Source organism: Pezoporus wallicus, unplaced genomic scaffold, assembly GCF_028554395.1.
Source record: "Pezoporus wallicus isolate ANWC-B61680 ecotype Strahan unplaced genomic scaffold, APGP_CSIRO_Pwel_v1 contig_7000, whole genome shotgun sequence".
Lineage (NCBI taxonomy): Eukaryota > Metazoa > Chordata > Aves > Psittaciformes > Psittacidae > Pezoporus > Pezoporus wallicus.
Window position 1 is genome coordinate 189407 of NW_026642512.1, and position 25125 is coordinate 214531.

General features: G+C 40.1%; 1 protein-coding gene across 1 annotated transcript in view; it reads left to right on the forward strand.

The window, feature by feature from the left end:
• Positions 1–24489, forward strand: part of LVRN (laeverin) — a 39029-nt gene extending 14540 nt beyond the window's left edge. Inside the window, exons 5-20 of the mRNA XM_057430830.1 lie at positions 889–1043; positions 2366–2479; positions 7060–7203; positions 7505–7570; positions 7707–7772; positions 8847–9016; positions 10448–10524; positions 11523–11662; positions 13150–13205; positions 14472–14625; positions 15575–15669; positions 16567–16674; positions 20924–21094; positions 21424–21564; positions 22776–22851; positions 24247–24489. Coding sequence (XP_057286813.1) covers positions 889–1043; positions 2366–2479; positions 7060–7203; positions 7505–7570; positions 7707–7772; positions 8847–9016; positions 10448–10524; positions 11523–11662; positions 13150–13205; positions 14472–14625; positions 15575–15669; positions 16567–16674; positions 20924–21094; positions 21424–21564; positions 22776–22851; positions 24247–24393 — 1880 coding nt within the window. The 3' untranslated portion in view covers positions 24394–24489. The remainder of the gene's footprint in view (positions 1–888; positions 1044–2365; positions 2480–7059; positions 7204–7504; positions 7571–7706; positions 7773–8846; positions 9017–10447; positions 10525–11522; positions 11663–13149; positions 13206–14471; positions 14626–15574; positions 15670–16566; positions 16675–20923; positions 21095–21423; positions 21565–22775; positions 22852–24246) is intronic.
• The last annotated feature ends 636 nt before the right edge of the window (positions 24490–25125 follow it).

A 25125-nucleotide genomic window follows, 5' to 3' on the forward strand; every position in this document is an offset into this window, starting at 1 on the left:
AGCATGCCTTCCAGGAGAATCTGCTCCAGGATTTTGCCAGGCACAGAGGTGAGACTGACTGGTCTGTAGTTCCCTGGGTCATCCATTTCCCCTTCTTGAAAATGGGGGTCATATTTCCCTTTCTTTGGTTGTTGGGAACTTTACCTGGCTGCAATGATTTTTCAAGTATGATGGCCAGTGTCTTAGCAACTTCATTCACCAGCTCTTTCAGGACTCGCAGATGGATTTCATCAGGTCGTATGGACCTGTGCATGTTCAGGTTCTTAAGATGGTATCGAACCAGATCCTTTCCTACAGTGGGCCCGAGGTCTTAATTCTCACAGTCCCTGCATCTACCTTCCAAGACTTGGGTGGTGTGGTCAGAGCATTTGCCAGTGAAGACTGAGGCAAAGAAGTCATTCAGAATCTCAGCCATCTCCAAATTCAGGGTAGCCAGCTCTCCTGATAGCTTCTGGAGAGGGCCCACATTGTCCCTAGTCTGTCTTTTAAGAAAGAGGTGAGTATGATCTTTCCCAAACACAGGAGAAACTTAAAACAGAAAAAGATTTCTGACAGCCAGAACTGAATATATTCTCTCCTAGCATTGGCAGAATACAGCCTTCGTTTTTGTTCAAAACATTTGGATGTGCAAGACACAGTACAGATCTGGGCTTCACGGGAATTTATTATAGGGCTTCGTGAAGGAGCAGCCATCATAGATGGAATGTACAACAAGAAGAAATTTCACAGACCACTTGCATGAGCGTTGCCATAATACCACAAAGAACCACTAAGACGTAGTATTCTATAATTGTACGCTGGACCAGAGTGAGCATTAAAATCATGTGAACATTTTACTCCTGAAAATTTTAAAAGTACGTTTTTTTTTTTGTCTCTGACTCAATTTAGATCTGGTTGCACTGCCTGATTTTGGAGCAGGTGCTATGGAAAACTGGGGGCTAATGACTTTCCAAGAATCATCACTGATGTACCAACCGAGTGATAAATTCACAAGCAAAAAGGCAATGATTGCCATAATTGTGTCCCATGAGCTAGGACACCAGGCATGTGGTAAAATATTCTGTACATTTATTTGCCTCTGATGTTGTTCCCTTTTGGTTGCTGATGCTGTGGTCACTGATGATTAGAAGGGAAATAGTGACTTGACAACAGGGGGTATGAGCACTAGAGTACTGAGAGACTATTTGAATATATGTTCTGCTGATAAATCAACACTGAAAGCAGGTTCTGTCATATTACAGACTGCATACTGACTGTGCAGGACTCATTGATACCAAACTGTTAACAGACTACTTATTTTTTATCTTGCGCAGTACCTGAATGCCATTCTAGAAAATACTGTAGGGATGTAGGGGGGACACAGTGCTCTCTAAATACAATATACTTACTAAGTACTTCGGTGGGAGAATTAATGGAGTTCATAAGTGTTCTTTTGCAGTGGCAGTGCATGTCTGAATTCAAAAGGTATTTGTTTTTCTTTAAGAAACACCCTGTGATATGACAGAAGAAAATTAACATTTTACACTGTACCTTTTTCCAGTTTTCATAGAGATTTTCCAAATTTTTCTTACTGGGTTTGGAATAATAATGCAATTTCACTTATTTATTCACTATGCTTGTTACTGTTGTTTGCCAGAGCAACAACTGTTTGCACTTAGTCAACAAAGTTAGTGAAAGAGTTTAATTTCTCTAATGCACTTGTATACCTTTTTGACAAGGTCTGTAACTTTTTAGTCCTTTGGATGAGCAAAGTGTTATTATTGCAAAAATGGAACAAATGTCAGGACTTAATTAAACACTATTTAAAACCAAAGTTGTAGTTCAAGTTTTCAAGAATTAACAAATAAAATACAAATCCACAAGCGATCAGGTTTTTGTTAAATATGAACTGCCAAATATGAGTACATAGCAGCTGTAGTGGAAGTTTTATTGCTTGCCAGGATAGGGATTTGCTGATTTTGGAAATGGTTGTTTCCCCAGTTATGTTTATAGTTCCCTTGACAATTTTCTTTTGTTAAGAGCATGGAAAAATGTTTTTAGTATTGCTTGATAGAAGCCCTCTTTTAACCATAGCCTGATAATGATCTTTTAGATATTTACATTTTATTGGGAAGTATTTAAAATTAAATAGAGTAAGAGAATGACATTGATACTCATGGTATGAAATTAAAGAATAACTGCCCAGAATATCTGTCTTTTTCTAAGGTGCATCTTCTTCTACTCCATTTTCAATGTCTGAAGGAATATCCAACATTTTATTATATATTGAATAAAATTACTTCAGCATAGGTATGTGTGTTTAACCTGCAAAAATTAAAATAGCAGTCCAAAGAGATGTGGAGACATTTTTTTCTTTCTGCTTAAGTGGTTTGGAAATCTGGTTACAATGAACTGGTGGAATGATCTGTGGCTTAATGAGGGACTGGCGTCTTACTTTGAGTACCTGGGAGCTATCTTTGTTGAACCCAAGCTTTCACTGGTAAGTACTAACACTTACTGAAGTAAACTAAAGTAGCAAAGTTCCAGCATGTACAAAGAAAAGGAAGGTGCAGGAGATGGGATTTAATTAAACAATGGGATTAGCAATTTAACTCCCCTGGGAAGGACCAGCAGGTCATGATTGTTCCTTGGAGAGTCTCCATGTGCTGTGATCCCATTGAGCTCTTCTGCAGCTTGGCACAGAGGATGGCTAGACAGCTGTGATTCTGCAGTGACAAGGAATTGGAATTTTGTCCTAGGTCTGCCATGTAGCAAATCCAGCTTTCACTCCTGGGTCCTGTAGCTGATGGTTTGCCCCCTGACTGTCCAAGCTCTTTTCCAAGCATCCAATACAGGTTGTCACTTTCCAGTATTTGTTCACTTATTGCTTAATAGAGTTGATTTATTTTTAACCTGAGGATCACACCATAATTGTCTTTGTCAGGCTCAGTCTTCTCAGATGTAAAATCTTCCCTGATTACTAATGTTGTATGTGGATTGGGTATGCGGTCCCTTTTACTTCATTGGAAATTAAGGGAGGGGGGGAAAAGGATTGGTCCTTGTTTATTGATAACTATTTTTACTCGTGCTAATCCCATAATCTGTATTCTCTCCTGAGAATAAGTATGTTTTGGTGGCAAAACTTAAGGAGGAGGTTGAGACGCTGAGGATCATCAGGGAGTGTGAAAGGGAGATCGACTGGTGGAGTAACTCCCTGGCGTGCCAGTTGGAACGGTTCCAGGGAGATACCCCCCAAAAGGGGAAGGACCCGCTGCCCTCTCAGACAGAGGGGGATGGCCCGAGACAGCCCCTGCCCTGTAGCTGTTGCGCAGAGGTAGGGGACCAAAAAGACGACGAGGGTTGGAAGCGAGTTCCAGTTCGGCGTCGTGGGAAACCCTCCCCCCTTCCTGCCCTGCTTCCCCAGGTGTCCCTCCGTAATAGGTTCGAGGCCCTGGATCTTGAAGGAGAGGTAGGTGAGGATGTGGGGCAAGGCCAGCCCCACAAGGCCACATAGGAAAAGGCGGTCGACTTTGCACCTCAAGACTGCCTCTGTTAAGAAAGAAAGAAGGGTCATTGTAGTAGGCGATTCCCTTCTGAGAGGAACAGAGGGCCCGATATGCAGAGTTGACCCTCATCATAGGGAAGTGCGTAGTCTGCCTGGAGCCTGGATCAGGGATATCACGAGGGCGCTCCCCAGCCTGGTGCACCTGACAGACTACTACCCGCTGCTGGTCTTCCAGACAGGTGGGGAGGAAGCTGCTTCCCGCAGTCTGAGGGGGATGAAGAAAGACTACAGGGCCTTGGGGCGGATGGTGAAAGAGTCTGGGGCTCAAGTGATCTTCTCCTCACTCCTTCCATCTTCCACTGATGATGTGGGACGGAATGGGAAGATTCAGTCCATAAACGATTGGCTTCGAGACTGGTGCTACAGGCAGGGCTTTGGATTCTTTGATAACGGCTGGTTTTATAGGGCACCAGTCTGGACAATGACAAGTGGGAAAGGTTTATCTCACAGAGGCAAAAGGATGCTGGGGCACGAATTAGCAGGGCTCATTGGGAGAGCTTTAAACTAGATTCAAAGGGGGATGGGGTTGTAGCTGGGCTTGCCCCAGTGGGGCAGCGCTCCAGAATTGATGAAGACTGGGAGGCCTCCTATAATCCTAGGGTGAAATCGGTGTGCTCAGCTCGCTCCCTGGAATGTCTGTACACCAATGCGCGCAGCATGGGAAATAAGCAGGAGGAGTTAGAAACCTGTGTTAAGTCAGGAGACTATGATCTGGTGGCAATTACAGAGACGTGGTGGGACAGCTCACATGACTGGAATATAGTCATGGAGGGCTATGTCCTTTTCAGGAAAGACAGGCCAGCCAGGAGGGGTGGTGGGGTTGCTCTTTATGTGCGGGAGCAACTACAATGCACCGAGTTCTGTCCAGGGACAGATGACGAGCGAGTTGAGAGTCTGTGGGTGAGAATTAAGGGGCAGGCTGGCAGGGGCGATGCTGTTGTGGGTGTCTGTTACAGACCACCAGATCAGGGTGAGGAAGTTGACGAGGCCTTCTACAGGCAGCTGAGAGCGGCCTCACAGTCACAGGCCGTGGTCGTCGTGGGGGATTTTAACTTCCCTGATGTTTGCTGGAAGGACCACTCGGCAACCCAGCCACAGTCCAGGAGGTTCCTCCAGTGTATGGATGATAACTTCCTCCTGCAAATGGTGGATGAGCCGACCAGGAGAGGAGCGCTGCTGGATCTCATCCTCACTAACAAGGAGGATCTGGTTGAAGCAGTAAGGGTTGAGGGCTGCCTTGGTTGCAGTGACCACGAGATGGTGGAGTTCAGGATCTTGTGTGGTAGGACTAGTAGAGTAGCAAGTAGAATTGCAACCCTGGACTTCAGCAGGGCAAACTTTGGCCTTTTCAAGCAATTGCTAGGGGAAGTCCCATGGGCAAGGCTGCTTGAAGGTAAAGGGGCCCAAGATAGTTGGTTGGCATTCAAGGAGTGCTTTTTCCGAGCTCAAGATCAGAGCATCCCGACACGTAGGAAGTCAAGGAAGAGGGCCAGGAGACCTGCGTGGCTAAATAGGGAATTGCTGGGTATGCTCAAGTGAAAGAGGAGAGTTCACAGGTCATGGAATGAAGGGCTGGCCACTTGGGAGGAATATAAGGCTTCTGCTAGAGGATGTAGGAAGGCAGCTAGGATGACTAAGGCCTCCTTAGAATTAAACCTGGCGAGAAGGGTCAAGGACCGCAAAAAGAGCTTTTTCAAATACATGGCAGATAAAACTAACACCAGAGGCAATGTAGGCCCACTGATGAATGGGATGGGTGCCCTGGTGACAGAAGATACAGAGATGGCAGAGTTACTGAATGCCTTCTTTGTCTCTGTCTACTCTGCTGCAGGCAGTCCTGAAGAGCCCTGTACCCCTGAGACCTTAGATGAAGTCAGGTCAACGGAGCGGTTTGCTTAGTCGATGAGGAATGGGTTAGAGACCAGTTGAGCAATCTGGACATCCATAAATCCATGGGTCCAGATGGGATGCACCCGCGGGTGCTGAGGGAAGTGGCGGAAGTCATTGCTAGACCACTCTCCATCATCTTTACCAAGTCTTGGGAAACAGGAGAGGTGCCTGAGGACTGGAGGAAAGCAAATGTCACTCCAGTCTTCAAAAAGGGCAAGAAGGAGGACCCGGGTAACTATAGACCGGTCAGCCTCACCTCCATCCCTGGGAAAGTGATGGAACACCTTATCCTTGGTGCCATCTTAAGGCATATCAAGGATAAGAGGGTTATGAGGGGCAGTCAACATGGCTTCACCAGGGGGAAATCATGTTTGACCAATCTCTTAGCCTTTTATGAGGAAATAACACGGTGGATGGATGATGGCAGAGCGGTGGATGTGGTCTACCTTGACTTCAGCAAAGCATTTGACACAGTCTCCCACAGCATCCTCACAGCTAAATTGAGGAAGTGTGGTCTGGATGATCAGGTAGTGAGGTGGACTGCGAACTGGCTGAAGGAGAGAAGCCAGAGAGTTGTAGTCTATGGGGCAGAGTCTAGTTGGAGGCCTGTAACTAGTGGAGTGCCTCAAGGGTCAGTACTGGGACCGGTATTATTTAATTTATTCATCAACGATTTAGATGAGGGAATTGAGTGTACTATCAGCAAGTTTGCTGATGACACTAAGCTGGGAGGAGTGGCTGACACGCCAGAAGGCTGTGCTGCCATCCAGCGAGACCTGGACAGGCTGGAGAGTTGGGCAGGGAATAACTTGATGAAATATAACAAGGGAAAGGGTAGAGTCCTGCATCTGGGCAGGAACAACCCCAGGTTCCAGTATAGGTTGGGGAACGACCTGTTAGAGAGCAGTGTAGGGGAGAGGGACCTGGGGGTCCTAGTGGACGACAGGATGACCATGAGCCAACACTGTGCCCTTGTGGCCAAGAAGGCCAATGGCATCCTGGGGTGTATTAGAAGGGGGTGGTTAGTAGGTTGAGAGAGGTCCTCCTTCCCCTCTACTCTGCCCTGGTGAGACCGCATCTGGAATATTGTGTCCAGTTCTGGGCCCCTCAGTTCAAGAAGGACAGGGACCTGCTGGAGAGAGTCCAGCGCAGGGCAACGAAGGGAGTGGAGCATCTCCCTTATGAGGAAAGACTGAGGGAGCTGGGTCTCTATAGTTTGGAGAAGAGGAGACTGAGGGGTGACCTTATAAGTGTCTATAAATATATAAAGGGGGAGTGTCACGAGGATGGAGCCAGGCTCTACTCAGTGGCAAACAATGATAGGACAAGGGGTAATGGGTACAAACTGGAACACAAGAGGTTCCACTTAAACTTGAGAAGAAACTTCTTCTCAGTGAGGGTGACGGAACACTGGAACAGGCTGCCCAGGGAGGTTGTGGAGTCTCCTTCCCTGGAGACATTCAAAACCCGCCTGGACACATTCCTGTGTAACATTATCTAGGTGTTCCTGCTCCGGCAGGGGGATTGGACTAGATGATCTTTTGAGGTCCCTTCCAATCTCTAGCATACTGTGATACTGTGTTCTGTTCAGCTCTCTTGGATTTGTCTTTTTTTTTTTTTTGCAGGATAAAATCTTTTATGATCATGTTGTACAACCTGTCTTAAGGGAAGACAATGAAAGAGGAGTTCGATCACTGTCAGAGACGGAAGAAAAGATCAAAGGATCATTTTCCTTAATATCTCTGTTTGACAGCATCACCTACAGCAAGGTCAAAAGATAGAAAATTCTTCCCATTTCTTGTATATTCTAAACTAAGTAGGTTAGAAACAAACTTTGAATTACAGTGCTTTTTGTAGGTTGTTCTGGCATTCAAAATTGTTTCTGCTTCACACAAAAATTTATTGGATGTTGCAGATGTGTTTGTCTGTGAAATAAATGGTGAAAATAAATGAAATATGAACCATAGGAGTAGCCTGAGTAATTTCTCTGGAATATACTTTGAAAAAATATTGCAAAAATAATCACAATAATAACTCATGTTTTCTTGTATCTTTTTGTTTGTACTCCAGGGGGCTTCTATTACCTGGATGCTTTCTGGTTTTCTGACTGAGAAGTTGTTTATCAGAGCACTGACTGTAAGTTAGAAAAGCTAATGTCCTCATTTTGATTTATAAGCCTGAAAAATTACAACTGCACAAATACCTGTATGTCTTGTTGATGTTCTTCACTGAACCCTTGTGAATTCTGATATTTCTGTTTGTTTCCATACAGTTGTATCTGAAAGAATTTTCTTTCTCAAATGCTAACCAAGATGATCTCTGGACCCACATACAGATGGTACTCATTTTTTCTCTAGTATTCTTGCTCTGGTATTTGGCAAAGTCCAAATTTAGGCCATATACTGTTTGTAGAAGACTGCACTGGATTTTGGGTATCCCTAGTTCAGTCTGTTGCATAACACTTGCTTTGCTGTCTCTTTTGGCTAATGTCTTCAAAAGTGTTTATTTGGCTGCTTTACTGCACCTGAGACCAGTGAAGCTAAGTACAGGAGTAGAGAGATGAGATGGGAATTCAGGGCCAGGTGGAGTTTTGGGTTTCATGGAGATTGCGTAAGCCTACATGAAATTGCATAGCCTATTCTTCTGGGGTCTAAGCATTGCCAGATCAGAGTGTGTGATGCTCTGGGCTTGATGATTAAGATGCTGATAAGTCACAGATCCAGCAAAGTCTATACCCAGGGCAGCAGTTCAATATTTTCACCCTTTGCTGGTTTTGGCAGAAATCTGAATAGGAGAACAGGTGCAAAGGATAGGTTTATTTATTAAAATCCCAGTTTCCTGGTCCTCTAAAGAAGGCTTCCATTGTGTCGCAGACTCATTCTCAGGTTAAGAACTAGGGTGCCACAATTTCAGGTATGCAAGGCTGTCACATCTTTTAAACTAACAGAGCCTGTACCGATTCACACTAGTTGGGGCTACAGCTTAGTAGATTTTTCAGTTTGCCTTTACTATTAATTTTGTTCATTAGGTAGTCACTTAAAAATTTCTGTTATGGCAGTTTTATTTGAATGAAATCAACAAATCAGGTCTGTCATAGCCATAGAGGTGTGTAAACATACTAACACTGAGAAAGGTTAGCAGTCAGAATGCAGGTTAGCAATAAGAATGAGAAATATCATCTCAGTATTTCATAATTCTTAAAAAGGCTTACTCTGTCTTTGTTATAATGTCAATAATGTCATTTGGACTTTGTTACACTGTTTTTTTTTTTTTTTCATGAATTGAAGGCCAGTAAACGGCTAAGCAATTGTATTTTCTCTAATATTTTAGAACAACCCCTAGAGTGTTGCTGAAGCAGTATCAGTAACTACCTTTTTATCGTAACTGTTTATAATTCTTGTTTCTCTTGCAGGTCGTAGATGCACAGAATGAAGTTCAGTTGCCAGCATCTGTAAAACAAATAATGGATTCCTGGACATGCCAAAATGGGTTTCCAGTTTTAACATTAAATCTAACCACTGGCACAATCAGTCAGGAACAATTTCTTAATAAAAAGCATGAAAACAGCACTGATTCTTACAAGTATGTTTAGTTTGTGTTTTTATTGCATGCTTATACCCTATTTTTTGCAGGAGACTCTTCAGTTAGGACATTATGTTTTGACTGTCTGATTTTTTAACTTTATGGTTTTTTTCTTGTCACAAGCAACGAAGTAAAATCTGTTTGAGACTGGAGGTTGCAGTAGTTCTGCAAGCCGCTTGCTTTGCTAAAAGGTTGCTTTCCTCTGGAGTAGTGACATTTCCAGCCACATAATGGTTTTGTAAGGACAGACACAGGGCAGGAATAGGTTGCAGAGCAGGAGTTTTGCCTGGTGTTTTCTTCTTTCCTCCTCCCCTGGTTGTGCAGACTGGGGACCTGGATGAACCATGCTGTAGCTTCTTTGCAGCGCACGTATTCCTAGTCTCTTCAGCTTGGCAAAGATAAAGAGGTTTCATTTAAGCACTTTCTAGGAAAGTGTCTGGTACTTGACACACAGCTCTGAAGTTCCTGTCAGTGAGTGTTGCCTGGTCCGTTTGGAAGCTGTGCTGCTTATTCAGATGTCTAAAAATGGTGATAGAAGGAGCTGCCCATTTTGGAAACTTAGGGCTAAAGTCTGAACTTTCATGAAATTCAGCAGTTGTCATGAGTGTTGGGATGAATGGACAGGGCCCACGAGATGAGTTCTCACACAGGTAAAAAGTATAAAGGAGAGCAAAACCCGAAGTAGTTTTCCCCTGGCTGCTATTGCTGGTCATACAAACAGCCAGAAGAAATCTTAACAAGAACCATACTTTGCTCCCAGGCTCCAGGATTTGGAGTCCATTCAGTGCTTGTGGTCAGCTCAAATAAGGAGTCCCAAGTTACAGATGTTAAATCCTTACTGAGTTAGCAAGAGGCGATACCATGAATTGAATGAAGTGAATATAAGAAAATCCATGACGTGTCCATGGCTGGGGGTTGGAACTAGATGATCTTTAAGGTCTCTTCCAACCCAAACCATTCTATAATTCTATGCTTGTATGATTTTATGTATTGCAGAATTTTTCAGGTTTAGATGCTTTCCTCTGTTTTCCCCAGGAGTTTTACATTTCCTCAGAAAGGAAATTACAGCTGTCAGAATTACAATTGTATTGCTGGCTGGGGGCTTTTTTTAGTGGACACCCTTCTGAAAAGCAGCTTTATATTCTCCAGAAATAGGATGAAGTGCTGTAACTGAGGAGAATAAAATTATTGCCTGAAGAAGGAAAGCCATATCACAGAGATACAGTGGTGTTCAAATACGGGCAGTATTCTAGATGCTTAAACTCTCTGGTGATCCTAGGTACTGATTCAGCGTAGGTACCACCATCTGATGAGGTTTTGTGTGTCAGAGGAGAGAAGGTAGATGGAGATTCTTGTAAGGAGGAACCCATTTGCAGTCTAGTTTAGCATAAGCTTAAGAATTAATTATATATATATTTTTTTTTATTTAAGTAACACATGGATTATTCCTATTTCTTGGATGAGAAATGGATCATCACAGCCCTTAATGTGGTTAGATAAACGCAGCAGTAAGTAATGTATTTGTTTATGCATGCTAAAACCAAACTAATAAAAACACAGCTAACTCTTCTCTACATAGGATGCATTTGAATCGAATAAGGAGATAAAACACATTTCAGTTGTATTTGAAAGCCATGTAGCAAACTTATCAGACACTATTCAGTCAAGGAACTTTCATTTATGTTTTTAGTTTAAAAAAGAATTTTATTTTTGACTTTTTGATGAATAAATAAACCAGATGTTTCTTTACAAACATGGAAATGTTAAGGGTAATTTTAAATTCAGTTACTATTTTGAGAACTCCTGTGAGTTCTCTTCTGGTGGAGAAGTGTTATGTTTTTAAGAGGTGTTCATCACAGTACTTTTGGAAAATGAAAATGAGGAATTTTCAATTCAACAATAAACAAAGTGTTAACTTGAATTTAGGAATAATTGCTGCAGTGGCATAATAATACATAAAGAGGAAACATTTCAAAAGTGATTTTGCATGTGTTTTGTTGCTGTAAATAGCTCTGCAGGAGCTAATGAATCATACTTCTAAACATACTAAACTCAAAGCTCCAAGCAGTGCCAAGCATGTTCATTCAGTGCTGCACTGTACAGTGTTAAAAGCCTGTCCTGCTGGTTGAGGGCTCCTCAGGCAATGTCTATATTTGTCACTTCTGCTCATGTAATAGTGCTGGTCACTGTCCCTGAGACATCCATGCAGCAATAAAAGGCACATTAGAAGGACGGTTTTGATATGGTAGAACATATTTCACTCAGCCTTGGTAGTGGAGGAGCATAGTTTTGCTGTCTTAGCTGTATCTGAAAGTGCTCTTGATGATTAGCACAGCTTTGAACCAGTATGCTATTATAGAGGAAGTACTGCTAGTGCTATAGTCTAGCTGGTTTTAAATGGTTAAGCTACTATCTGTCATGTGCCACTTTTCCATCTCATTTAACTTGTGAAGAGAATTTAGCAGTGCACAGAAAATAAAATGAAACACTTTATGTCACTTTACAGAAGTGTTTCCTGAAATGCAAGTATCAGAATCAGAACATGACTGGGTCCTGCTGAATGTAAATTTAAATGGATACTACAGAGTAAACTACGATCAGTTAAACTTAAAAAGATTAGCACGCTTGCTTGAAAATGATCCAAAGGTAAGATCATATTTCTCTTCTCAGGCTTATAAACAGACTCTTTCCATGTGTTTCTTCTTGCAGTTCTTACTAGTAACCACACTGATGAAAACCTGGAATAGTGAGAAACTTGTTATCAAATAAGAAGAAATGATCCACTGTTGCACCACTGAAGTCACTGGAAGCCTTTCATAGTGGGAGAGGAACAGGCCCAAGTAATTTCACATATGCATGAAAAATAACAACATGAGATGGCATTCTGTCTTCAAAGTTGTCTTAACACCTAATGGTTCTTTCAGTATCTTAAATTTGGCTCAAGGGTTAGTTACTGGTATGCATGTGTGATTGAGCTTTATGTGCTGTTAGGTAACCACGGAGAAGGAAAGCTGCAAAAAAGTTTTTTATTTCCACATTTCCACAAATCACAGTATTTCTGCCAGTGTAATTTCAGGAAAAAAGTCATCTGACTTGTGTGGTTTTGGTTGTTTTTTGTGTTGGTTTTTGTTTGTTTGTTTTTGTTGCTTTTGTTTTGGGTATTTTTTTTTTTTTTTTAGTTTTTCTTTCTTTTTTTTAGATTTTTCTCAGAAGTCCTAATCAGTTCTACTTGTGCTCTTTCAGTCCTCTATAGACACTATAGATACCTCTGACTTGCCACAGTTTGGGCTGAAGGTGAAAGTGGTACAGAACAGCCTATACCTGTGGCTGTATATGGGGTTGGATGGTTTTTAATGTTGCCTCACCCAGGAGTGAGCCAGAGGTTCCAGTAGTAAGGTCAACCCATTGGTTTTGTTAAGAACAGTGAGAATAAGCTTTCAGGAAGGTCAGGAAACGACAGTGATATGAACATGGGATGTGGTTAAACCTTTTTACGGCACACTGTTTTTCTTTCTTCTAGACTATTTTCTTCCACAGCAGATCTAAGGCAGTAGGAAATTAGGTGTGTGCTGACTTGGTTGGCACCAGTCAGTGGGAAGGATCTCTCGAGCAGTGGTCAAGCTGTAGGGGCATGGAAGCAGGGAGGAGATGAGGAGGGACCAGCAGTCCTAACAAGAGCACAAATTGTAGGCAGGGGTTTGGCCATAGCTCTGCCTCAGTCATTTAATTCATGATAGTGCCAGACACTTTGCTGTAGACTAATTAGAGGAGGCGCTCTGAATTGAAGCATCAGAAGTTAAAAATGTATCAAAATGATAGAACTAGGATGTTTTTAGGAAATGTAGCATTTCCATATTTTAATTTTAATTTCAGCATGCAAGTAAGAGGGGTCTTGAAATTCCATGCTTAATGTACTGTAGTTGTATATTTATATTATGTAGCTATATATTTATATATACAAACATTCCTAAAAGCACATATGTAATTTCACTTAAAGTGCAGGATCCATTTTACGACTTTTTGTAGAAGATTTTGGCTTAGAAAAAATATCCTTCTGAAACATAGTAAAGCTTTTTAAAACTCTTAATGACATGTTTTAGATCTGTTAACACCACCATAAATACTCTCTGCAGGCTATTCCTGCTGTCAGCAGGTTCCAGCTGATAGATGATGTTTTTGCATTGACACAGTAAGTATGTTTCGAGTATGTCATAGAAAATGATTGAACTATGTGATTATATTCAACATTGCTACTTCTGCTTTGTTCATCCCTGCCCAGATGTGCCTCATAAGAACAACAGCTGTTTTGACAAAACACTGGGAGAGTTAAGCATTTAATCCATTCTTCTGTCAGTGCTGAGCTATTTCTTTCAAAATTTCTTCTAAGTTTTGTTCCAACTCTTAGAAAATATTTTAAGTAATGGCACTGTCATGAGTTTTTTAAGGATTAACCTCTATTTGTTGTAACAGAAGAAAGATTCTGAATGAAATTCTGAATTTCTCATAATTTATTCTCAGCTATCTCAGCTATGATGTCCTGTATCACTGTTAATAATGTTTCAATTTCCCCAGCTGATGGATGAATCTGCTGCTCATGTCATGGTGCTAGAGAGGTCAGCAGTACTGTAGGGAGCTGAAGAAGCAACATATGTCTGTGCCTTAAATGTGCCAGAGGTCACAAAGGCATCAGACACCTATGATGTGCAAGCTAAGGGAGGAGGTGGCCAAAGCATACTGCACCACCTCAGAGCCTCTGGAGGTAGCCCTAGGATGAGAAAGTAAAAATTCCCATTTCTTCTCTCATACAAATGCCCTTTCTCTTAAGAAAGCTCAAAATTAGTATTTAATAAGGAATGTAACTGTAAAGTATAGAACTGTGCTTCTGTGTAAATGCACTAGGAATGTTTCTGTCCTGGAAGAGAGGGCTTGAATTGGAATTTAATTGGGAAAAAAATAATTCTGTGCTTATTCCATACTGAGGCACAGAAATGCCATGCTGAAGTTGTTCATTCCACAAATAATGTGCATGTGATGAAATTGTTTTTTTACGGTAATTTATATTCTACGAAAGAACCTGTAATGAAAATACATTGTTTAAACCATAAAAATGTAAATGTATTAAAACTCATACCAGTGCTCTTTTACTTCATTTTGTTCTAGTTAGACTGATGAGTGCTGTAAATGTGCTTGTGCTGTAAATGTGCTTATGCTCTGTCCTGAAGGCACAAGCAAAATAGTTTGCATGCTGCCATGCTTACTGCCATGATTGTCCTATTACTTTGAGAGTGGCACTGTAATAAACTTGAGAGTTAGCTCTATTTTTCCAACATTTCTTCTAGGTTACTTTCCATGCAGTTTTCTGATGTTTGTCAGTTTCATAAATAAACAGACATTCAGGGTAGGTGATTAAAGTGGTTAAATATACTCAAGTATGAGGTTTTTCATTTTCAAATAGGTTTGGATATATTCAGATTGAAACAGCACTTGAACTAACAAAGTACCTTGCCAGAGAAGATGAACTCTTCATATGGAATATGGTTTTGTTAAACCTAGTACCTGAGAATTGGGAAAGTACTCTGAAAAACTATGAAGTATATCCACTTTTAAAGGTATCGACTTTTTTGTTAGTTAGCAAAGATACTGGGCCTTTTAAATAAATTGACTAAAATGAATGCTTTTTAAATTCTCAAGAAAGTAATGATGACTATGATGGGTGATAGTTCTTGTTGCTCCCTTTGCATGATTTGTCTTTTTTTCTTTTTTTTAATAGAAGGAGGTACTTATTTGTATATATTATTTAATGATAAAAATATCATTGAACTTCAAGCAATTTTTATTATAAAGCAGAGATATATAAAATTCTTTTTATTAACCTTGATCCTGGGTTTTTGAAAAACTGGGGATCTGGAAAATACAGTTATCAGTCAGTAATAGATAGTCGGTGGTAAGTAACAGGAGTAACACCGTTATGTATAAAGGGCATGTAGTATGTATGTGCTGTGTGGTTTGTACTGCCGTCCAGTTTGTCTTCATAGAGAGAAAAAAAGGATTGGGTTTGGATACTAAATGAGAGAATTCCTTCACATATTTGAGCTACCTGAGATGATACTGTCTTACTTATTTCCTTCACTTCTACTTGAAGATTTCACTTCTGTTTAAAGTACAACCCCACAGTAGTAGTTCTCTTAAATTCTAAAGTAAAGGCATGTTTAAAATATGTGAGAAGTATTTTCTAAAGTATTGACATGTTCTTTTTCTGTTGTTTTTTGTTGTTTTTTTTTGTTTTGGGTTTTTTTTTGCCTGAGAATGAGCATTTGTTTTCTTTCATAACAAGTTTAAAGGTCCTAGTGATGTGAAATGGTAACTTCCCAGTTTGAACGGATGTGCAGGTGTATTGAATTTTAGACCCAATTTATATAGTGTATTTTAATGTGGTGTTTTGTTAAGAAATTAATAGTGGTAAATATTTAAGATAAATCTGAGAAAATAAGGAAAAATACAGTAAAATAAAAACTTGCATATAAATTAAAGTAATTTTTCTTTCCCTTCTTTTAAAAGAAATACCTTTTAAAGAGAATGTTGCCAATATACCATTATTATGCAGGTTTTATTCGTGAAAATGTTGACGCTTTGGAAGATGACTATTTTGCTCAGTAAGTATTCTTTTCTCAAAAATTTTTTCTGATGTGAATGGATCTGATACACTGTAGTTTGCCTCTAAATTTCAATACAGGAAAAATGGTCAAACTGATTTGAATGTAACTGAATTTTTATTTTTATTGTCCTGTAGGAATGTGTTACTTACGATGCTCTATTTAGTGAGCATAAGAGATGATAGTTTAATGATCTAAGTGGTAGTAGCTTTTGTTGATAAGAGAATAGGCTCAACAGGCTGCTGCTAGTTGGCGAAAACCTGACAGCAATGAATTTTAGATGTGATTTATGGATCAATCACTAGAACTTTAATATGCTTCATTTTGCAAGGCCACTGCAGCCACAGTCTTGAATGTAAGAGTGATTTGGACTAGGTGCAATTAGTTTCTTAAAACTCCCAATAGGGATATAAACCACAGAAACAAACGAACAAACAAAAAAAATATAGGACATTCATAATCTCATTTATGTCCATGAATGTTGATGTTGCAACTATTATTATTAGTAGTTTATTTATTTGTTTATGAATTCTTATTTTTCATTAAACCTCAACTGTTTCTAGTAGAGGTTCTTCTGGGTTAATGGCTGAAACCTCAACATGAGGAAGAATTTATTTACACTGAGGGTGGCAGAGCACTGGAACAGGCTGCCCAGGGGAGTTGTGGAGTCTCCTTCTCTGGAGATATCCAAAACACACTTAAGACACATTCCTGTGTAACCTGCTGTAAATGGCCCTGCTTGTCAGGAGGGTTAGATTAGATGATCTCCAAAGGTCCCTTCCAACCCTAATGATTGATTCTGTGATTCTGTGAATCTGTGCTGGTCAAGCACAGTTCAGGTACTCCAAATGTAGAATACGTATCTTTTATTCTTGATATTTTTGGCTTCCCTTCAAGAGTGTATTTGGAAAAGCTTTTTGCAACAGCGTGCTGGCTGGGTCTCCAAGACTGTTTGAACCTGTCATCTGAACTGTACGCTAAGTGGATGGACAACCCTGAGTACAAGTAAGAATGATGATGTGCTCTTAAGAGGTGTGCACGTGTAAGTGAGGTGGGAAGTTAAAGGGCTCTTACACAGGGGAAGCAGAAAGAGAAATGCTCCTGTACACTGCTTTTCTTCCTTGACAGAAGGACAGAATTTATGCCTAGCTGTGCCCCCCAGCCTCCTCCTCTTCCCCAGATCTAAACTTTATGATGATTTTACTATTATTGCTTTTTCATAGACTTTACAGGCTGGAGGATACAGCTTTTTTTGCCATGAAGACCAAAATCTGTTTAGCCACATAAATAGGTGATCAGATTATGTCCACTATCATGTATTGCCCAGTCCCTTTGCTGCAGTATAGCCTTAGGTGTACCATATAACAACTCAGTTTCTAAGCTTCTTTTAGAAATACTGAGTGAAATGATGCGTGTATGATACAGGCATCTATCCATGGTGAGCCCATCAAATTGCCTTGCATGTTTTCTGTTCACATAAAGAGGTGCTGGGAACAGCTGTCAGTTCTTACGCTGATACCGGAGCCTGGTGGTCAGGTTTCTGGTCTGTGAGGATAGAGGCTGAGCTCTACCAGGAGCAGACTTTCTGTATGAGCACTACATTGTTAAAGAAAAATTATGATGTATTGAAATTCTTATTCTCTTTTCCTCCCCCTTTCTTTTGATGTTTTTCTATGCAATAGTCAAATTGTATTGGCACTGGTAAGTGAATATACAGTTTATTATTACTTTTATTTGTTGTAATAAATATTTAGTTGTTACTTGTATATCTGTTGATGTATGTAGTTGGCTAAGTAGAATGAACTTGTACATTTATGTTTGAGGGTTTTTAAATAGCTTCATAGTGATCATCCTCATAAAAAAAACCAGAGTTTACTTTGCGGTTAAGCTGAAAAGTTCAAATAGCTTAAAGACATGCTGTTATGTTCCAGAGAGAATATTCTTACTATCCAATACTAAAAGCAACAATGCTATCCTGAATTCTCAGGCTGTTCTCAAAACAGACACCGATCTTCCCCTATAAATAATATTTGAAATGTTTTTTTTCCTGGAGGAATACTACATACCTTATCTGATTTGAAGAGCTGAAAAGTCTGTGAAATGTATCAGCTGAGCTGGTTTTAAATTACATGGAGAAGATTAATATCACTGTCCTTCTGGCACTGAGATAAGTTCAAAGGGACTTTACAGCCTTACACTTCACATAGCTGTAAGTGAGGAAGAAAATGCAGCTATGAATTTTATTAAGTGTAAAAAAAAGACCATGTTTTAAAGGAAGAAAACATAGGAGATAGGACACTTCTTATGTTTCAAATGACAGATCATAGTTCCTGTTCACTTAAAGAGGAAACTTTTCATATGCTGGATAGAAAAGGAATAGGGCACAGTAAACTTTATGAATAGATGCTCTTACATTCTCCTTTCTGAGAGGAATATTCGTAACAGTACACTATAGCTGTTCTGCCACATGTGGAACCCAGCAGGATTCTCATGTCTGTGGAAGGATATAACTGTAAAATCACAGAACGGTTTGGCTTGGAAAGGACCTTAAGATCGTCTAGTTCCAACCCCCTGCCGTGGGCAGGGACACCTCACACTAAACCATGTACCCAAGGCTCTGTCCAACCTGGCCTTGAACACTGCCAGGGACGGAGCATTCACAACTTCCCTGGCAACCCATTCCAGTGCCTCATCACCCCTCACAGTGAAGAACTTCTTTATATTCAATCTGAACTTCTCCTGTTTAGTTTGAACCCATTACCTCTTGTCCTGTTGCTACAGTTCCTAATGGAGAGTCCCTTTCCAGCATCCCTATAGCCCCCCTTCACATACTGGAAGGCTGCTATGAGGTCTCCACGCAGCCTTCTCTCCTCCAGGCTGAACAGCCCCAACTTCCTCAGCCTGTCTTCATATGGGAGGTGCTCCAGTCCCCTGATCATCCTTGTGGCCCTCCTCTGGACTTGCTCCAACAATTCCATGTCCTAAACAATTCTATGTCCTTATGTTGAGGACATTAGAACTGCACACATACAATGCTTTTCCCTTTAAGATAAGGTGACCAACTTTCAGCTGAACATTTCCAAATAGTTCCTGGTAGAACTTAACTGGACTTGATATGGTGCATTTTTATCTGTTCCTCAGAAATATCAAGCCAAGAGCCGTGATTCCCAGCCAGTTTTTCAGTTTTACTCTTTTTTGCTTATAGGCGTGAAGTGAAGCCAGATTAATGTATTCTCTGTGGTGCTGTTTCTGGCTTGTCTTCTTTTGAAAGAAGTCTGTTGAGGGAGGGAGAATGTTGCTGTACAATTTAGTTATTTACTAAAGGTAACTGTATGCTGCCATTTTCCTCAAAACTTAAGAAATCACCATGTCACTTCTGCATTAGCTGTAGGAAAATTATGTAAAATAATCTGCCTTTCTTCCCAGCATCTCTTTGTATCTTCCCCAAGATCCAGAAATAAGAGAATCCTGACAAGCCAGTAATATCAAACCACACGACTCCCAGTGAAAATATCAAGATTAATAATCCCCACCCCTCATCTAATATAACCTGAAGCTCCAAAGTCCCTCTGGTCCACAGTGGACTTCCTCTGTGATCTATACAAGATAAACCACCACAGATGTTACCAGCCAGTAGACCATTGCCCCATATTAAGGTTCCTGTACAGCCTGCCTTGAATGCTGAACATCAGAGCTGCAGCCAGATGGTACAGAGAGCCTGTATGCTCTTCACTCACAAGAGCTTCACACTCAGCAACCAGTATTTTCATGAAACAATTGGAACAGCTGCAGTAGCAAAATAAATAGCTGTATCTTAGCCAAAACAGCTTTACCCTGTATTACCCTACCGTGGCCTCTTTCTGCAGCATTACGAAATGATTATTGAACAAATTACTAGACCTTTTACTCAAATAAGATCTCTCATAAAAGGATTTCTCATGGGACTATTCTTTACCTTGACATAATCTCTCAATATTGGTAACCATCATTCTTGGTGACAAATGCCTTATGATCCAGCACATATCCAGGTAAATGAATCCAAACTGATTTTTTTCCAGTAAACACAAAAACTGCCCACGTTTTCAGTTATTATGCCAGTGAAATTCTTCACCCACAAAATGACAATCAAAATCCCTGCATTTTGCATTTTCAGTTCTTAACAAGTAATGTCTGCCATGCAAAACACCTGATTCTCTCCCTCCTTTCCGGTAGTTAAGTTTCCAGAGTTTATAACGTACATGTCTCTACCTTTGCTTTGAAGACTGCTGTCCTATAGACTTCTCTCTGAATAATACTTTTTCTGCTGGTATCGTTCCCATTTTCTCTAGCATAGTCTACTGAAATTCAAAGGAATTTTTCTCAAATTCCGTTTACATTTGAATGTGCTGCTTCCAGTTTGGGGCCTGAAGAATAGCTTTTGTGACCAGAAACTTACCTTTTTTTCCAAGTCTCTCTTCTGACCTAATGGAAGATAGTTTTTACACCTCTTGCTTACAGTCTTGGGCTTAAGTAACGCTAACCAGATTAACAGCATGCCATCGGGAAGTTAAATGTTTCATTTGTAGCAATGGGCCTCATTCTCCTACAGAGAATTAGTCAAAAAAGTCATTAATTTAAACTGTTTTCAGACACCTGCACAGTAGAATACATTGCTATCACTGGAAAGCACTGACAATGTCTTAATATCAGAGATACATCATTGCCACAAGAGAAATCTTCCGTTCAAGCCTTTGCACATAGAGTGTTACACTGATAATGTTCACATTTAGATTCTGTTATGAAAATGGGCATGTTGAGGACTCTCCTTTGGTGTGGGAGAAACAGGAGGCTGCCTGTTGCTTGGAGAAATGTCCTTTCTGTTTCTGTTTGTGCTGCACATTGCTCTTCCTTCTGGATGCACTCACTGGAGAAGCTTTGAAAAGGCTTGTCTGAGGTGATGCTATGCGCAGCCATACGCTCTAATGATGTGATCCACTTCTTAGACTGTGAAAAGTGGCATTGACACTGTACATACACAAAATAGCTTGTTCCAACTGTTCTAAAAAACATTTTTGGTTTGCCTTTAAACTGCATGCTTTTAAAACATTTAAATAATTTATACAGCAATAAAATTTCCTGGCTTTGTTTAGATTGCTATTTTATATCTCCTTCCTTGTGCAACTTTTAGTTGTATTTTTTTTTTCAGTTAATGGGTTAATTGTTGGTTTTGACTTTACAGCAATACAGTACCTCTTAAATACATTTTGCTTTGCAGAATTCCCTTTTTAATTAGAAGACCGGTCTGCTGCTATGGTGTTGCAGTGGGAAGTGATAAAGAATGGAATTTTGCATGGGAAATGTATAACCGTACTGACTCCACAAAGGAAGATAAAGATATCCTGCTGTCTGCCATGAGCTGTGCCAAAGAGTCATGGTTACTTCACAGGTGACCTTGATCAAAGTATATCTTTGTGTATATAGAACACAGAGTTGTCTGGTGGAGGGGTTGTCTATATGTAACACAGATAAGAACATAGATCCTGACAGACCCTAATTTTACTGCTAAGTGAAGAGTCAGTGGGTAAGAACAGGAGATTTCACTGATGTAAGGACAAAACCCAAGCTGAGTACACATTTCAGGCTGACACCAACTTTGGTGTAACCTTCCACATCATGGTATTTGCTGAAGCAGGAATTTTCCTGAACTGAGTATTTCCAGATCATCACTGTTAAACAACAAGTGATAGGTACAATTATTACCTTCTTTTCTAACAGATACTTGCAATATGGACTCAGTGATACACTATTTTCTGCCAATTACACTTCAGTCATCATCTTATATGCAGTGACTAAGGATATTGGGCACCGTATAGCCTGGGAATTTGTTACAGAAAATTGGCCACTTTTAAATGAAAGGTATGGTAAGCAACCAGCTCTGGGCTGACTATTTCTGTGGCTCTTCGACTTCTTCCTCCATCTCTATGTTTCAGCTGTAAAATCCACGTGCAGATTTTTGTTCCAGAGATGGTTTTTCTTGTAATAGTTGATGCAATTCCTTAAGTATGCAGAGGAGGGTTTTCAGAGAATTCAACTCTGATAAGGGCTTAATGTCAGAGAAGACACAGTACTTTAAAAAACAGCCTGTCCATGACTGTTTTAGGCCTTTTAAATGTTAAATTTCCTGGAAAATCTGACTTTAGAAATGGGTTTATCCACTAGCATTTCACAAGCATGTGTGTAAAATGCTGGGGTAAGATTGTAATCTCTTCTCCAAAGAAAGTATGGGGGATCGGAGCTTACAGGTTTGCAAGCACTACAAAGACCAGCTACAGTTAATATTCACTGACTTAAGTCCTAACCCATCTCCAGCCTCCCTGAACTAATGCAGGTAAACTGCAGGTGATCTTGGGCTACTTGTCTCAAGCAAAACAGTATTTTCATATCTGTTCAAAAACTCCCTCACTCCTTGGCAATGGTGAAAAGCAGCTGGGCTCTGAGAGTACATTCTTGCTGTCTTCAGTGGCAGAGCAGTCCATCAGCAGTTTTTTAGTGGTAGTGTAACCAAGAATCTAGGAGCATTCAAATGTGTATCTTTATTGCTAACACTAGAAAAGGCATGATGTAGCAGATTTCTGTCACACCAGTTTGTTCCCTTACAGAGTTTTTCTGTGTTCTATACTGATCAGAAATTTGCTGGGAAACTGACCCATTATTTTCAAACTAAAAGAATAGTGTAGGTGGTAATTTATACATTATCTTCAAGATACCAACAGAAATGCCAAGTTGTTAAAATCATACTGGTTAGCCTTTCTAGCTCAGTTTGGCTGTATGGGCTCACAAAGACTATTGATTTTAAGCAAAGAATTCACTTCACTGAAGTAGGAATACCAGATCTTCCTGTGAAATAAAGATGAAGTGTAATTAGTGTGTTTCATCCTGCTTTAATGTCTAAATTGAGTGTTTATTTCTTTAAAAGGGGAAAAAAGAGCACACAGTTGCAAACTTAGCTTAGTTGATATTTCCAGCATGGTAAATAATAACTAAATAGTGAGAATATTTTCAACTGAGATAAAATTTGTTATGTTTGCTAACATGCTGTTTGAAGGACCTTCATCTAAATGTTACAGGTACGGGAAGGAATTATTACATGATGTATTAAAAGTCATGGGAAGATTTGTCAATACAGATGTACAGATCCAAGAGGTAAATCAGAGGAGTTAGTTTTAACTTTATTGCCAATTTGTAAGTACAGGTTTTTAAATTTCTTGTTTTTTAAAGAAATAATATATTGTACAATGTTGCTGTGTCGAGACATCGAGAAAAATTGTACTTCCTCATTTGAGAAATAAGCATGTGAACATGCACCCACAGCCCTGCAGTCTGTGTGTGCAGCTGGTTGTTAAGCATGGCATGAAGGTCAGCTTTTGTAAAGTGATAGACATTGTCCTGCTCTGCGTGGCTACAGTGTAAGAGTGTTGCCTGCCTGTGTGCTGAAGTGGTGGCCTACACATGTGATACAGTTCTTTCCTTTTCACTATGTGGCAGCCCAGATAAGCCCATGAATAGTATTTTCTAATTGGTTTGCTGTACATCTGGAAAAAGGGAATGGGCTTTGGGAAACCGGCTGAAGAGTGGAAATCTGTGTGAGGTGGCTCTAGGCTGTCTTATTTTGTTCCCTGCAATAATCCACATTACTGCCTGTGACAAATCACCACCATTCATCTCATACTCTTTTCTTGCTCTTTTGCCTCCACTCCAAGTCTTCTCAGATTTTTTCCCAAAATATTATTTTCTTTCCTCAACAACTCAACTTTTGTGCTGTCAGCATGTGATCCATGTTTCTGTGCCAGCCCCGTATAGCTAGTATCTGTCATTGCAAGAAAAAGTTTTGCTTTCTTTTTTTTGCTGTTGTGATGCGTGCATACAGCAAGTAACTGAGAAGGGATGCTAATGACAGCAATTCTGAGAGTTAGCTCCCAAAGTCAAAGAAATAGCTCTTCAACATTCATGAACTGTAAGTTGGTTTTTTTTCTTCTTTAGAGACAAGTTAACTCCCTGGGATGGCAAAAGCAATAGCCCAATGCCAGCCTTTATATTAACCTTCAGATCTAGAACTCAGACCCAATAAATATTATCAAAAGCTGTCTTATTTTCCTCTTTAAAATCTGCTATAGAGATCACCTTTGCCATGATCATGTACCATAAGTTGGGCTGCTGGCATATCAGGTTGCTGGTTATTGTGCTGACGTCAATATAATTTCTCTTATTGTTGGTTTCCCACTCCCCTCCCTATGTTTATTTGCTATTCTTCAGGCCTCTTGTCTGCTCATTAGACTGATAGGAAAGATTTCTTGTTCTGTGATTGTAGAAAAGGCAGCACAAGAGGATTCTGTTATCCAACTAGTCCTAGACACTGTGTGTTGCCATCCCTAGTTAAGTTGGCTGCATTTGAAAGGATCTGCAAATCAGTAAGCTCACCCCATTCCCTCTTTAGTCTCTCCCTTTTCTGTGCACTTCTGTCTAACTCACCTGTCAGGTACACAGTTGCTTGCTGCATGTGAAGTTACAGGAACCAAGCTCATGTGTGTATTTCTTCAGTTGCAGGTTTTTTATAATGCTACACTGGAAGAGGATGAGAGAGCGGCTACTACTCTACTACTGGAGCTGACAAAAATTGAAAATATGGAAAGGAGAAAACTGCTAATCAAAGTTGCCAAGTGGTTACAGAAAAATCTGGATGATTGATGTGGAGAACAACTTGCAGTATATTTTACAGAGTGATTCACTAGAATTTTGGTATTTGTTTTAAGATGTAATTAAAGATAAAGCACATTTTTGTGAGTCCTGTGGTTTTCTTCCCAACTGGAAAGTAAGGCTAAAATAATTCACAAAGTAAATATTCAGCAAAATAAATGAGAGGTATATTTTCATATTGTCACTAAATTAATTTCCTACTGGATGAGTTGTTAGTAAGGATGTATTGCTAATAATAATCTAACATATAGATTCAGTCCTAAATCCTTTTTGTTTTTCTGTATAACAAAATGAAAAGTGTGGTATAAATTTGTGGCAAAAACACACGAGGAAGCTGGAAAAGTTTTATATTCTGTTTTGCTTATGATTTGCACTGTGATCTTGGGCAAGTCATTTAATCTGTCTCTCTCCACTTCTGTGTTTGTAAATTGCTAAGAGGACAATAATTCAGAACAGTGCCATGAAGTATAAGTCTGAGAATGGTTCCAGAGCTGCAGGGAGGAAAGGACTAAAGAAACCTCAAATTTTAATGGTAACAAATGAATGCCTTGGCTTTCAAACTGTATTTTTCCTTAGCAGATCTGTACTTACTGTGTACATTTATAATGTACTGTTTACATTCACATTTGTGTTTGATTAGGAATGTGCTTTTGAAGAGATCCTCCTAGTTGTCTCTGTTTAGCATGCTTCAACCCCCAGGACAGTCTTGGAGTGGGCTGACCT